Below are 16,750 nucleotides of genomic sequence, written 5' to 3' on the forward strand. Positions count from 1 at the left end.
ACATTTTACTTTTACAATTACTAACGAAAACACAACGAACAGGCCTGTCGCACACACGGTACCGGTTGACATTGCCACGATCTGAACTGGATGCCGACTGGAGGTTAATCCTGCATCGTTCTTTGCGTAGTGGTGTTATCAGCTGACCTTTGTACTCCTGCCTTTTGTCTCTTGTCCTGGTCTAAAATACTATTGAAAATGATGTGTGATTTATATTGTAGTTTGTCATTTAATATTGTGTCATCAAAATTATTTTCTGTATAGGCTCTGTAAATTTCGTATTCTTCTAATGTGTCCAATTTATTTCCTTTCTTGCTTGTGTGGAGTATATCGAGGCCAGTGTTCAGATCATACATGTCATGGTTTTTATCAACCAGGTGTTGCGCAAAGGATGATTTTTGCTTGTCGGCTCTTGGACATGGGTGATGTTCTTTGTACCTGGTTCCGAATGTCCGTCCAGTTTTTCCTATGTAAAAGCTCGGGCAACTAGCACATTTAATTTTGTATACACCTGACTTCTCACTTTTGTCGATTACACGATCAGGAACGTTTAATTTATTACTTGTCTTGTTGTTGGTCTTGAACGCCAATTCAAGGAAACGCGACGAGGAAATAAAGCGCCTGATGGTTACCAACCCCACTGCACCAGTGTTGCGAGGATTGCCTAAAGTGCACAAGGAAGGCGTCCCAATAAGACCGTTGGTGGACCACACCTCTGCACCAACTTACTCACTCGCTAAAAAGCTCGAACAAATTTTAAGAAACCAGATCCAATTCCAGAATAATTTTAGTCTAAAAAACATCTATGATTTTATTGAAAAAACTAAAGATTTAAACATAAGGATGCATGATTTATTGGTTTCATTTGACATCGTTAATTTGTACACCAATGTACCGGTGGAGAAAACTTTGGAATTAGTCCAAGGTCACCTGACTTCCAGTTCAAATATGTTGCCAGAAGCAGTCGATGAATTTTTAGTCCTTCTGAAAGAAGTACTCCAACAGAATTATTTTAAGTTTGAAGGAAAATTCTACTCACAATCTGAGGGCCTAGCAATGGGCTCCCCTCTATCTTGCATACTCGCTGACATTTATTTGAATTATATCGAAAATGAATTTATACTATCAGATCGTAACAAACAGAAACAAAAAATACTGCAGTACCACCGATATGTAGATGACACCATTCTTTTGTTTAACGGTAACGTCCGACAACTGGAATTATTACACAAATATCTAAACAATATTGCCCCAAATTTGAAATTCACGATGGAGATCGAGGAGTCAAACAAAATGAATTTTCTAGACCTGACAATAGAAAAATTGGACAATAGATTGGATTTCAGCATTTATCGTAAGCCAACCACGTCAAACCAAACCATCCATAACACGTCATACCATCCACCATCACAGAAATATGCCGCTTATAATAGTATGTTATATCGATTATTAAATGTTCCAATGTCAGACAACAATTTTAATAAAGAACTCAATTTGATCAAACACATAGCGCTATCTAATGGGTACAACAGCAATATGATTGACAGGTTATTAAGTAAGATGAAAACTAGGGATGGACGATATTGGATTTTTAGTTCGAGACGAGACGAGACGAGATTTTTTATTTCTCATAAAATTTCGAGACGAGATCGAGACGGGATTTCCCTTCTCATACACAACGGGAAATGCACGTTCAAAATTTTTACCTGATTTTGTAACATTGTTAGATGACTGTTTAAATACAAAAATAATGATAATAGGCAAGAATATTTACAATCTTTTATTAAAAGACATCAGCATAACATTTTTTTATTAATCATGCCTAACTTATTAAAAATGCCTACGATTAGGAAACATAGTGATATCAGTTAGGATAGAGTTCAACTTATCCTAAAATAAAATAAATCTTAAAATAAAAGCAATATTAATTTTTATAAAATAGTTACTTGTTTTGACTTTTTATAGTAATAAAACATTCCTCACACTGCTTACACTTAACAAAACTTCTCAAATGTTATTAAAGTAATATTATTAAAATAATTAAAGTAGCCTAATATTTACATTTAAAGAATTAATTAAATAAGAACGCGTTCGCAAAGGAAACGCAACTACAACACGCTTCTGTATTGCGGGTATTGCATTGACTTTCTGCAGGCGTTTTTAATTTTTTTTATTTTTTATTCTCGTCTCGATAAAATCTCGGCCAAAAATAAATCTCGTCTCGTGTAACGAGATTTAAAATTTCCCGAAAATTTCCCGAAATTTCGAGACTTGACCATCCCTATGAAAAACAAAAAGTCTGGAGACGTCCAACCACAAAAGAAGAAGTATGTGTGTGTAGAGTACTCACATTCAATTCAGTACTCACTTACGAAAGAATTGAAAAAACATGGTATCGAATTGGCGTTCAAGACCAACAACAAGACAATTAATAAATTAAACGTTCCTGATCGTGTAATCGACAAAAGTGAGAAGTCAGGTGTATACAAAATTAAATGTGCTAGTTGCCCGAGCTTTTACATAGGAAAAACTGGACGGACATTCGGAACCAGGTACAAAGAACATCACCCATGTCCAAGAGCCGACAAGCAAAAATCATCCTTTGCGCAACACCTGTTTGATAAAAACCATGACATGTATGATCTGAACACTGGCCTCGATATACTCCACACAAGCAAGAAAGGAAATAAATTGGACACATTAGAAGAATACGAAATTTACAGAGCCTATACAGAAAATAATTTTGATGACACAATATTAAATGACAAACTACAATATAAATCACACATCATTTTCAATAGTATTTTAGACCAGGACAAGAGACAAAAGGCAGGAGTACAAAGGTCAGCTGATAACACCACTACGCAAAGAACGATGCAGGATTAACCTCCAGTCGGCATCCAGTTCAGATCGTGGCAATGTCAACCGGTACCGTGTGTGCGACAGGCCTGTTCGTTGTGTTTTCGTTAGTAATTGTAAAAGTAAAATGTTATTCGTGTTCGTGTTTTGTGTTTCAACTATGACGACGCTACTTCAGCTGAATGTTCAACGTCTGACGATGGCATTATAATGCCGAAACGGCCGTTACTCAAGTTACAACAGATTGAGCTGTAGACGAAGGTAAATACCTATTTTTAATTCATAAGATGATGTTTTTACAGATGGCAAATTTTAAATACAGAAAATTGTACTGTTACTCTACATACTCCTGCTGACGTTTTTGGGATAAAAAAACCACTTTAGCCTAAAAAAATACCAAAAACTGTTTTTTTTTATAACAAAGAATATTTATATAAACACAATCTATTTTACGTACTTTGCACAAGAAAAACGGCAGTATTTGTTTCAGTGTATATGTCCCACAGGGACCCAACTGAGTGTGGCCAAGCACGTGTGTGAGGACGTTGACGAGTGTCGACAGTTGGGTCCGGAGGCGTGCTTCAACGGAGAGTGTGTCAACACGATCGGCTCCTACGAGTGTGAGTGTCCGCCTGGCAGTGTGCTGGATAACACAGGTCGCATCTGCATTGGTGAGTCTCTATACTTTGTCTCTATACTTGCATTATTTGGTTGGAGGTTGCAGGATTAGAGTGTCCATAAGCCATGTATTTCAATAGACAGTTTCAGCGATACAAGCTGTCTTCAAATATCAGTGCAACTTGCATATTTACCTTTTAAACTAATTAACATTTTTGATTACTGATCATCCATATTAATATCCAAATCTAAGTCAAAATACCTAACTTACTTGGTAAAAAAGCATAAAGGTGTAAAAATAAATAAATTGTATAGTTAATACAACTAACACTCACTTTTGTCCAGTGATAACACTGATTACACTGTTATCTTGTATAGTTAATACTTCACGAGGGTTGTGATACAGTTGAAACAAGCAGGCTACGCTTCACTATTAACATGATATTTTACAGCGTTAATGATATCACGATTCCTACTGCTGTACGAGTTCTACTGTAGTAAGTAGTAAGTAGAACCTGAATTGTACAGTCTTGAGGGAGAGTGTAGAACTTGATCGTTATCAAATATCAATGAACACATTATTAGAGATCCACCTCAGCCAAGAGCACAGGTGATATTTCAATGTGCTTAAAACTAGATAAATAAGATTAGCAGAACACTATGAAACAAACCGTAACTTGTAAAATGTGTAACATTGATTGTCTGTTGGTCAGATGCGAGACGAGGCACATGCTGGTCTAGACTAGTGGCAGGGAGGTGTGAGAACAATCTACCTCGCCTTACATTGCGCTCAGAGTGCTGCTGCAGCATAGGCCTAGCATGGGGCAGCCCTTGCGAACTGTGTAACCTGCACCACTGTGACTGTAGCAAGGGATTCGCTAAGGTAAATTTGATTTTAAAACCTTAAATGTGGCTGACTTATGACTCTTGATTATGTAAGAATTGATGCACCGATGGATAAGCCCGAGGATAGTCATCGTAGTTGATATGTTGTTACAGGCACCTTGTGTTTTCTGGAATCATTTTCAGTGGCTCCCAGCTTGATCGTACTAGATAAACATACATTGCAGTATTTATTAACACTCCTTAAGATGAGTAAGACAGCGACCTGCCGGCTAGTACCATAATTCTTCATTTCTGGAGCCTGAAAATTGATTTCATTGTTTCTTAATGTCATGTGTTAACTGTTGAGTTGGCAAATTTTGTCTGTAGGTCTATTTTGATGCCTTAAAAGATACCTTGTGAAGTTTTTAAATCATTCCTACTTCTTTGTATTGTCTCCAACTGACAATAGAGACAACTTAAATTTAGCTCAAGAGCATCAAAAGGTGACTTTTGAAGCAAAACTAAAGAATTTTTGTTTTCCTACCTCATTTTTACATACCATAAAAAACAATGTTTAATTACAGTGACTTAATCATATTCCTGCTAGAAGCAGGAGAGAGTACAAAATTAAGAAATAATAGTGAAAAATACTGGTCGAAGTGTTAAAAGAGAAAAGCAAAACTTGGGAATTGATTGCAAAAGAAGCAACCAGCCAAGTCAGGTGGAGAGGAACAGTTAGAAGCTTCCTCCGAGAGAGACAACATTATTAAATGCAGTCAGTTATGACAAACAATAACCCTTAAATGTTTAGACTAAACTTTGAGCAATAGTCTCATTAAATCTGATTACACCCTAGAAACAGCACTAACAGCTGCAAAATAAATTTCACAAAAACCACCAGTTGTCTAACAAAAACCAATGAATACAAAACCTATAAGTGCAATGCCATTGTTAAAAATTAAGTCCGTGAATATTTTGAATTTTGGTTAGTTCTTGTGGCAGCCATTAGATAGACTATCGCAAGCACGCGGCCAAGTCAGCTGACTGAGTGGGAAAGTGGAGACAAAAAATCGGCTTAAGAGGGATAGAGTAGCACGGCTGCCGCGCGAGCGATCCTAGTGGCGGCTGCACGAAGCTCATTTCGGGGGCAAAATTCCAGCCTAACTATTCTCCATAATTAAGCATTTCAATTCTTAAAGAGTTTGTATTCGGACGCGTTGCAGAAAGTCAACAGTCCCGGAAGGTCAAATAATTTATACCTGTGCCGCTAGGTCAAAAACTACAATGTTTGCAGTGTCTGTAGATCAAAAATCCCAGTAAGTCAAATAGTACAGTCCGAGCTAAAAACGTGGTCTATGTTAAAGCAATTGACTTATTGGGAATTTGATCTAATGCAACAGCAGTTTTAATATAACGAAATAAGATAAAATATAAGTTCAGTTTCGCTAAGTCAACAGTGCCGGAAGGTCAAAAGTATAATCTGTTAAAAACAACGATAGTCCTCTCGACGCAAGACTTCAATAATTTCGTGTTTTGGTGTACTTAAAGTTGTGCTAAAATTTTGAAAAATGGCACAGAGCTTCTTTGTTAGTCCTACTCGATGACTATTTTGTCGGAACTTTAAACTAATTACCGATCTAATTAATAAAAATTGATATGTATGGTGAAATAGTTTTAAATTGTGATTTCTAACATGAAAAAGTTAGCATGCGAGATTTTTGTTTGTTTTTGGGTTAGAGAGGTTTCGTCTGTGGCAATGTTGTAGCCAAAAGTGTGATGCGTAAAATATATTTCTTTTTTTAATTTTTTACAATCAGTGGTTCAATAGATAACTTAGGTTGAAGAGGACGGCAAATTTAGCATTTCGCAACGCATGGAAAGAACTACATCGTACGATGCGACTGCTGAGTAGACTTTTAATTTACAGTTCTAAGGACAAGAAAAAGATGAATATACAGATCACCAGTACATTTATATTATTTATAAAACATCTTTCTGTATTACCAGCTTACATTTTTCACTTATAAGAATACATCATAAACAGGGTGTTTAAAATAAGCTGGGAGATACTTTACCTAGTAATTCCTTTGGTCAAAATAAACAGAAAATCAAGGATAACATTTTTTTCGAAATCGTTTCATTAACCAGATATCCACCATTTTGTATTTTTTACATACAAATATTTATCTTTGCACTTTTCCAACCGATGTTTATGAAACTTGGTATGTATGTTAAGGTAGGAGAGACCCATGTTATAAAAAAAGATTCATCTCGATTCACCCTAAAATTTCAAAATTTAACACTTAACTACAATATAATATACTTAACTACACCACAATATTTACGTATCACCATAAATCTTTAACAAAATAAAACGTTAACATTTTTAAAATCCAAAGTAAATCAATATAATCTTTCTTTTTTGAAAAATATATTTAAAAAAAAGGCGATGGTAAAATAACGACAGGCGAGTTTCGATCTGGGTGTTTCAGGTTTGAATCTAGGAGGATTTAACATTAATTAGGTAACATTAATGTTTAATCCTCCTAGGTTTGAACTGATTGAGAGGAATACATGAAACCGAAGGGGGGAGGTAGCAACAAGTGCACTAGTATTTACTAGTGTCCAATTCCAATTTGATGGATTTAACCAAAACCTTTTCTATTTCACTTATTTTCAGCTGTTAAATTTCAAACGATACGTTTTAGCGACATCATTAACGTTATTATCATCATCATCGTTTGAGTTTGGGTTTGCGGCAATGTATTTTTATGAGTAAAACCTTTAATTTGATACCAAACTTGACCTCTGCTGCTATTAATTGACTGTATGCACTATTAATTAACAGCTGTGTCTAAGGATTATGTCGGCCTTAGTCACAAACAGGACAACAAGATCGCTCCACTCATCCCACACTCATCTCCATTCATACTTGGCTTAAAATGCATACATTTGTATGGTCGCCATTTCAAAGCAACATGGCTACATTATCAATGACAAACGTGGAAAACCTTATACGAGTGTGAGTAAGTCCGAAAACAACTCTAAAAAACAATAAGCAATAAATTGCAAGAACCGTTGCTTATATCATTGGGTATACACGTATGTACTGACGTGTATACTCAATGCTTATATCGAACGAATGTACATCGTGAGAATTTCCATTAGTTGTTCCATTTAGTTGTGTGTCCATTAGTATAATAGTTTAGTTTACTCTTTTAAAGTCAGCGGAAATTGTGACTGTTATTACCCTTGAAATAATGTTTGTGTAGTACTTTGCAATCCTACCAATGCTTATAGAATCATACGATTACAATTTTCTGGTTAGAATATGTCGCATAGACTGGTGACTACTGTATCTTTTTGGTTTGCTTGTAAAACAGGATCAACAGAGATTTTCCATCGACTTGAACAATACGATACTCTCAAATTGTTCATTGCTATAACAAAATATCACACAGTTTGATGAATATCTGTGTGTAAACCACATACACCTGTATTCTATCTATTTTTCCTTTTATTTTTCCAAGACTTTATAGAAAATCACGCATTACGTGATCAGTGAAGAAAGGCTGTATCCCATGTGTTTTATAGGTAAAGAAGTAAAGAAGAACACTGCTTCAGGTCAGAGCATTCAGTTATCATCAGCAATTGTAATTCCCGAATCAGTAACTGAATCAATAGTCAATTATGTTAGGGTTTGTTGATTATTTATAATGCACTTTACATGCTCCATTTGATAGTTTATAATAATTTACTCGGAATCTATAAGACACCTTTGGCTTGTATTAAATATTGGGTTGGGCCGTTTAGTATTTTGAATACAATAGGGGTACTCGTCAAACAGTTAAATATTATTATTTCTATGAATTTAATGGGTAACTTTAAAGATTAGGTGGAATTTCTAACAATACTTCACCGTAATCAGCAGCAAACATACATAAGGAATTCCAGTTATTGCAACAGACGCTCTGACAGCCCGTCAACAAAAGACCTGCAGACGGGTCAACGAATATGCTGAAAAAATAACGAGATAAGTGAGTGTAAAGTGACTATTTATATCCGGTCGTCATACGCCACGAGACATTCCGTCAATGAATGGGAGGGCCCACACAAGGGTGAAGATCGATAACGCGCTGCATTTGGAATGGAATAATTTGCACAGGTCCTCGAAAAGTACTAAATTCTCGAGTCCCGAAAAAGTCAAGTGCCCAGAATGTCTTATACACATACGCAAATTCAAGTCCTCAAAATATTGCAATTGTGTATTTTCGTATAAATTCTTGAGACCCGAAAAAGTCAAGTCCCCAAAATGTCTTATACACTTACATATATATGAATTTGAACGGATGGTGTTTTTGGCCTCTAGGGACTCAAAACGAAAAATTACATCGGTCCCGGGTCCAGGTGTTGCCATGAGTACTACGGTAATAGCTTATTCCCTATATGCGAAATTCGCTAAAAACCTAATAATTCTATAGAGTAACTAGCTGTACCCGCTGGCTTTGCCCCGTTTAACTAATTAATTTTCAAGATGACCTCGTTCGCATGGCTCAATCACGTCCTGGTTGAGGTTCGTTCGCTACGCTAACTCACCTTTAGGTTGGAGCTCGTTCGCTGAGCTCACTTGCCTTGGGGTTAACTCGCCTCCAGGTTGAAGTTCGTTCGAAACGCTCACTCAGCTTTTGGTTGCAAATTAGCTGTTGTCATAAATTGTTTAATTGACACAGCTGTTAAGATTCATTAATTCCTTTTAAATATGAAAAATCATAAGGTTAACATGGGAAACTCCAGAGCCACTGGGGCGAAGCTCGAATGCCCTATCATAATAAAAATTACTCAGTTTTCCTATTTAATGCCCAAAGAATCGGTGTATCGAATTTCAGCCTCCTAGGTAAATGGGAAGTGGGAGAATTAGTGATGATGAGTGAGTGAGAGTGAGTGTGTCAGTGAGGGATTTGCCTTTTATAAGTATACATAGCACATTCAACCAGCTGTTAGTTAAAACAAATTATATTGGACTAAAACAAATCGATGATTACAAAGAATACTTTAAAAATAATTAATTTGAACATCCTACTACTGTATTTTACTATGCATATTTAATTAATGTGCCATCCTCGTACCGAAGAATTAAATGTATCAATGGTCAGCATTACACATAGTATAAATAAGCCAACCATAAGTATGTATATAAATTTTCTTCCAAATGCTGAATTTGTGTCACAAATGCTGAATGTTACAGCTGTTATGTTAAGCAAATTATATTGTACTAAAAGCTAGCTAGAAGCATTGACTTATTGGAGAAGGTTAGCATCGGCTGCTAGACTTTTTAAAAACTAAAACTTAATTTATAAAAAACTGGGACACTAATTATAAATTATAGCTTTGAAATTCCCTAGTTCTCAAAATTGTCTTTCTTTCAACACAAAACTAATGAAAATCCATCGTCTGGTTGATTCAGAATCGTGAAAAAACCCCATTTACGTTTTAATAATATATATGATAGTTTGGACAGGTTTCAACCCTTCCAAGGCGTAATACATTTACACAGTTTATATGTAGACTACATTAATACTCATAAAATAGTTCTACAATTAAATGGATCTCCTTTTACAAACGTATATGTTAACCAGAAATTTTCAGATCGTCCTTGCGGGTATTTTATGCCACAAATTTTAATGAAATGCTATACCTATTTACAGTGTTGACCAAACAGTTGGCAAGAAGCATTAATAGATAAGCTATGTACCAAATATGATAATTTTAGCTCTATTCTAATTATGACAAAACACGAAGTAACTAAAAGCGAGTTTTGTTGGTGTAGTAAGCGTTGCAGGAGGTCTACTTTACACTGAATCGACGTTCACTTTTATTGCTTTTGATCTTCCGGCACTGTTGAGTCAGCGAAACTGAACTTGTATTTTACCGTATTTCGTTATATTAAAACTGCTGTTGCATTAGGTCAAATTCCCAATAAGTCAATTGCTTTAACATAGAACACGTTTTTAGCTCGGACTGTATTATTTGACTTACTGGGACTTTTGATCTACAGACACTGCAAACATTGTAGTTTTTGACCTAGCGGCACAGGTATAAATTATTTGATCTTCCGGGACTGTTGACTTCCAGCAACATTCCCTTGTATTCATTGCAAAAACTCAGAAATCTATCTTTTTTTTTTTTAAAGAGGTTGGCTGCCTCTTTTAACCTTGCACTTGCCCGTCCACATAGACTACAGATCTGTGCGTGGAACGTATCCAGCAAAGCAAGGGGTGAGCCGGTACAGTACAAAGGTGAACAGTACTGATAAAAGTTTGTGGCAGTGACCAGGATCCGAACCCACGACACTTTTGCCTTGGGCCCAAAGTCCGTGACGCTACCAACTGAGCCACCGACTCACCAAATCTGACTCACTGCTGACACTACTGGTTTAAAACTACTTGCTGAATAACAAGCTAAGTGAATTGCATTGTAACCAGTGATGTTGTTGGACAGGTGGATGGCAAGATATGTACAGACATCAACGAGTGTGAGCTGAATGCAGGACTGTGCAGAGGAGGAGGGACTTGTGTCAACACTGAGGGATCTTTCACCTGCGTCTGTCCTCCTGGCCTCACCCTCGACTCTACAGGTACAATATACAATAAATAGACAGTACAAACGTTAAAATATACAGGTTATTTGGGTAGTTATTAATAAGCATAAGGAAATTAGTGCAGTTTTCTTTTTCTACTAATTTTTGGGTGAACTCGATCCCAGCTTAAAGCACCCTCTAGCAGCCAGTCTGTCAGTTTGCTCTTGAAATGGTTTCTTCGTTTCTTGCTTTAGCTGTTCTGGAAGCATATAAAAAGTTACAGCTCCTTTATAGTACCAGGGCCACCGAGTGTGTTAAACTCTTTCAACAATTCTGAAATGCATACAAAGCAAGAATCTCTATTGGTTTTCTATAAATCACTGTTCCTTATCAACAAAATTATTCAACCCAATGTAAAATGGTGTTACTGAACGAGTGAGTATCATGACCCGCAAGATTGAAATACGGTAACATTGACACTCGTTAACTGCCTGGAGAGCCTGGAGGCCTGGAGATTATAAACTAGGCACAAAACTGTTGTAACCAAACATGTCTAAATGATCCAGAACATTGACTTACAAAGTGGTAGGGAAAACCAAATACTTAACCACCTAAGTTGCCCAAATCCTTCTACCCGTGTGAGAATAATATGTTCTTAAAGCATCTGTCTTTTCTGCTACACCCTGTATTTTGAATGTGTTTGTCGGCAGGTACCATGTGTCTAGATGTGAGACAGGAGAGTTGTTTCACAGAGTACAGACACGGCGGGGGTGTGACAGTGCTAGAAGGTGTCTACCCCCGCAGTCTGTGTTGCTGCTCTACTGTGGGGAAGGCGTGGGGTGGACCATCCGATGGAACCAAGTGTGAGCAATGCCCCCGTCAAGGAACTGACAATCACCAGGAATTGTGTCCAAAGGTATGGTTTTAAGTTTTTGAAAATTCTAACACTATAGAATAGTCTGTTAAGTGCCACAAACTCAGTAATGTGGACTGGAATGGTGCTAAGTTTGAGAAATGCCAGGTTATCAGTAAAATTGCCCAAAATAAAAGCCAAGGTCAGGTCATCAGATATATGACACAGTTTTTAAATTTATTCAAAGTAAATGTTTGTTGAAGGAAGTAAATCAACAAAGGAACTTAAATTACAGTAAATACAATACATTACCAATGCTGTTTCAGGGTTATGGGTTTGTTGATCGCAAAGACATCAATGAGTGCACAGAGTTCCCCGGAATGTGTACTAATGGACGATGTAAGAACACAATTGGAGGCTTCAACTGTCGCTGTAACCAAGGGTACGCGCTGGACGAGAATGGCATCAAGTGTATCGGTGGGTTGTAAACCATATATCCTTTTCTTCTCTTAATCCCTTGTCCTAAATCCCTTGATCAAAAAATTGTGCCAGAAAAAAAATTGTAAAATTTATATTGTAATGATATTGAAAAATTGAAAAACTTGATTCCACCTGGTTTCTTGGAGTGTTGATGTGAAAGACATTGTTCGGTGCAATCCAATTTTGTTAAATTAAAAGTGTGAAGTTTTTCACGCCAAACACCAGACAGTTTTTGAGCATTCCTAACTAGAAAAGAAAGCCGAAGGTTGAAGAACCCAAAAACCTGAAGAATACCCCCGCCGCAGCAAACCTGCCGTCTAAGCGAATTTCCATTTGGCTGAATTGATTTTCAATTGATCTATTTAAATAACATTAGGTTTAACGAGTACCTAGGTTTGCTGCTACAAGGAAACTAATAAAGTGTGTGTTTTAAGTAAAATAATTATTGCTTAGTATAAAATGAATATATTTGCCAAGTTTGATCAAAAGATATCCATAAACAAGCAAACTACAACATTTTACAATATTCTCCATAAGAATAACATGGGAATTTTAAATTTAAATTTTTTTTAGTTTTCTCCGTAACCAATAACCGTACAAAAACACTTTGATATACTGAATTGTTTGTTTTTTTAAGCTCTTTAAGAAGGTTTAGAGAAAAATTGGAAAATTTTGTGTTTTGAGGGTCAAAAGTGAGAAAAACCAATTTTTACCCCATAAAACCCCCCATAAAATCCTGTTCCCATGGTCCGATCATGCTGGATCGCGAACTCATTCAAGTTTATCCCGCCTTACACCTTCAAACCAAATTTCATCAAAATCGGATAAAAATTACTCAAGTTATCGTGTTCACGGACACATATATATATAAATCTATATATATATCTATATATATATATATATATATATACATATATAAAAATTTGAACGAATGGTGTTTTTGGCCTCTGGGGACATCAAAATGAAAAAGTAAATCGGTCCCGGGCCTAAGTCTTACCATGAGACCTACGGTAATAGCTACTTCCCTATAGGGAAATTCGCTAAAAGTGATAAAGTCGTCATCAATTTTACTGTTAATCAGGGTTTTGATTTAAAAGCTAAGGGGTTTAGTGTAGATGTATACTATTGCAGTATTGACCAATTTTAGTTGTTGGGGTATAGATAATTTGAGTCAGTTTCTATTATCATTGGTAAGGAATTAAACCACATTTGATGAAATTGTCTTGTGTCTGTACCACATGTTTGACACAAATTTTGTAAGAAAATTAAATTGTATTTAAACTTTTTAATTACATTGATTAATTTACCATATTGAAAAATATATTGCTGAGAAATAAATTTTATGACCAAAATTAAATCGTTTTGCTTATATTGTCTCAGGGTTGCCTCAATTTGGGTTTCAATTGGAGTTCAATTTTCCTGGTACTAAAGTAGCTGCAGGAGCAGGGAGGATGTCAAAAAAGCTCCAAAATTTATATTATTATTATTTTATATATTATTTTTGGGCAGGTTATTGAAGACCTTTCGTCCCATGTAAGAAGGATTCCGCTGTATTGAGTTGTATGTTGAGTTGGGAGAAGATAGTTTATAGCTCTTCGAGTGTCGTGGGAATGAAAATCTTCTCCTATTCTAAGTTCACTCTGTTCAGTATAGTTAATCATTGCAAGGATGTATACATATAATACATTTAGAGAGCTAATGAGAGAGCTAGTATAATCTTTCAGCTGTAATCTTAGAACTAAACTATAGTATGAAATATTTGAATGTTGCAGACATAGACGAGTGCAGCATCATGCACGGTGTGTGTGGAGACGGTGTTTGTCGCAACACCCCAGGCAACTTTGAGTGTGACTGCAAGGAAGGATACGAGAGCTCTTCCATGATGAGAGTCTGCATGGGTCAGTACTTGTTAGTTTGGCTGTCTGCCAACGTGGTTTAGACTGATGGATAAGTAATGTTCCACCATTTTCTATTTGTAGCCCTAAGCGTATATATTTGAGACATTGTCTGTGACGCCCTTAGCTTGTATTTTTTTTCAATTTTTTTTAAATTTAATTATTTAATATAATTATTTTAAATGATTATTTTGTTTCACTGTTAGATTTATCTTAAGCAGTATTAGATGCGTTGACACCTAGCCTGTACTCTATTGTATTTATTAGTCTACAATTTGTGTCTTCGGATTAAAGATGATTTGATTTAGAAACTCTTTAACTTCAGATATCATTGCATAGGTAGATTGAATCTAAGACATAGCTTTTTTAATGGCTGAAGAATTTCAGTCAGTGTTCTGCTTTGCAAACATTCAAAGTGTCCTTGTAATATTTATAATGGTACAATACTGCATTCTGCTGATGATGTATAAATTATAAATAAATGTTTTAGATGAAAGTATATTTTTCATACACTTTTTTTGCTGGGAGGGGCGGGAAGTCTTTAAGGCGATTCATCCAGATGTATCAGATTATTGCACTTTCCAGGGTCGTCACATAGCTAAAAGCCTTTGAAGAATAACAGAATCTGAACCCTGGGAATCGAAACCATACGCTCTACCGCTACACCATCTCACTCGTTTTTTAAAAAAGATATTCATTATTTGAATCAATGTATAACGTTATTGCATTAATCTTTTTTAACTTTAAACAAGGCTGCTTCTATATAATTTTATTATAAGCTGGTCAAAACAGGCGAACTTTAGTAGAAAGAAGGATGATAAATTTAATTTAGTAGGTATTATGCAATATTATTTTTATCTTGGAACCTAGGGATTTCAAGTCATGATACAGCAGAGAATGAGTAGTCATGGGAAGTGATGGTGTGTAGAATATTTAGATTGATAAACAAACAGCTTAATCAAATATATTTACTTGGTAAAATAAGACTTATTAATAAAATAATGCATTGAATGAATAGATTCACTATTTGTTGATTGAAGTTTCTCTAATCTGCCGCAGATATCAATGAGTGTGAGAGGACGCCTGGCCTGTGTCGAGGAGGAACATGTCAGAACACACCTGGCAGCTACAAGTGTCTCTGTCCGCCGGGACATGAACTCGCACCAGACAAACAATCTTGTAAAGGTAAAATAAAAATTATCGGCAGGAATATTTAATGATTCAAACTAAAACAATAAACTTTGATATAAGTATGTTTGATTTGAATGTATGTAGGCCTAAGTATGTTTTAAATATCAACTCTGAAGTTTATAACTTAAATTAAGGTATGCTACCCATCAGTGATGACATTCCGATCCTTATGTTGATTTATCATCTGTTACTTTCGGTACCTTTTTTTAAAGTTAATACCAGTACCTTATCATGGCCCAATCGATACTCCGTTTTTGAAACCGTTAAAATGGTTGATTTTAGGGATGGACGAGATTGGATTTTTAGTTCGAGACGAGACGAGACGAGATTTTTTATTTCTCATAAAATTTCGAGACGAGATCGAGACGGGATTTCCCTTCTCATACACAACGGGAAATGCACGTTCAAAATTTTTACCTGATTTTGTAACATTGTTAGATGACTGTTTAAATACAAAAACAATGATAATAGGCAAGAATATTTACAATCTTTTATTAAAAAACATCAGCATAACATTTTTTTATTAATCACGCCTAACTTATTAAAAATGCCTACGATTAGGAAACATAGTGATATCAGTTAGGATAGAGTTCAACTTATCCTAAAATAAAATAAATCATAAAATAAAAGCAATATTAATTTTTATAAAATAGTTACTTGTTTTGACTTTTTATAGTAATAAAACATTCCTCACACTGCTTACACTTAACAAAACTTCTCAAATGTTATTAAAGTAATATTATTAAAATAATTAAAGTAATATTTACATTTAAAGAATTAATTAAATAAGAACGCCTTCGCAAAGGAAACGCAACTACAACACGCTCCTGTATTGCGGGTATTGCATTGACTTTCTGCAGACGTTTTTAATTTTTTTTTTTATTCTCGTCTCGATAAAAATCTCGGCCACAAAAGGAATCTCATCTCGTGTAACAAGATTTAAAATTTCCCAAAAATTTCCCGAAATTTCGAGACTTGACCATCCCTAGTTGATTTGATACCTAACTAAATATACATTCTTTAAAAGACAGTTGAGTTTCAAATGCAGACTGTTTTATTGACATATTCATGATTGTGAAAAGATGTGGATACTAAACAGAAAGAAATAAGCAAGTATTGCAGTTTTTCATCATTCTTAACATGGGGTCTAGCCATAATTTACATTTCTAAAGACTTATTCAAAGTCATTGTACTAATTGACAGACTAACTGGCTAGACTACAGGCAGCTCTCCAGTTGTCAAATATGCTCGACTGCTTGACTCCCTGGTTATAGTTTTGGCAATAGCGCTCGGTCCGATTGGCAGAGACAATGCACTTTGTTACTATTGGTGCTGTCAAATTCTACAGTCCACACTAGAGTGGCTCCTAGCAGGGCCGGATCTAGACAATTTTTGAGTGGGGGCAAACTAAAATTTGCCGCCCCTCCCCCCCCTTCACCCACAACAAAAATC

At 35.7% G+C, this 16,750-nt stretch overlaps 1 protein-coding gene across 1 annotated transcript in view; it reads left to right on the plus strand.

Annotated features, from left to right (window-relative positions):
* The window catches only part of LOC129003934 (fibrillin-2-like), a 165,924-nt gene that overhangs the window by 71,416 nt on the left and 77,758 nt on the right, over positions 1-16,750 (plus strand). Inside the window, exons 17-23 of the mRNA XM_054432279.1 lie at positions 3,350-3,530; positions 4,191-4,360; positions 10,801-10,936; positions 11,590-11,795; positions 12,059-12,209; positions 13,985-14,110; positions 15,167-15,292. Coding sequence (XP_054288254.1) covers positions 3,350-3,530; positions 4,191-4,360; positions 10,801-10,936; positions 11,590-11,795; positions 12,059-12,209; positions 13,985-14,110; positions 15,167-15,292 — 1,096 coding nt within the window. The remainder of the gene's footprint in view (positions 1-3,349; positions 3,531-4,190; positions 4,361-10,800; positions 10,937-11,589; positions 11,796-12,058; positions 12,210-13,984; positions 14,111-15,166; positions 15,293-16,750) is intronic.

The sequence above is a fragment of the Macrosteles quadrilineatus genome, unplaced genomic scaffold (assembly GCF_028750875.1).
Source record: "Macrosteles quadrilineatus isolate MER2022 unplaced genomic scaffold, UCM_ALF_1.0 Scaffold_9__3_contigs__length_116548681, whole genome shotgun sequence".
Classification (NCBI taxonomy): Eukaryota; Metazoa; Arthropoda; class Insecta; order Hemiptera; family Cicadellidae; genus Macrosteles; species Macrosteles quadrilineatus.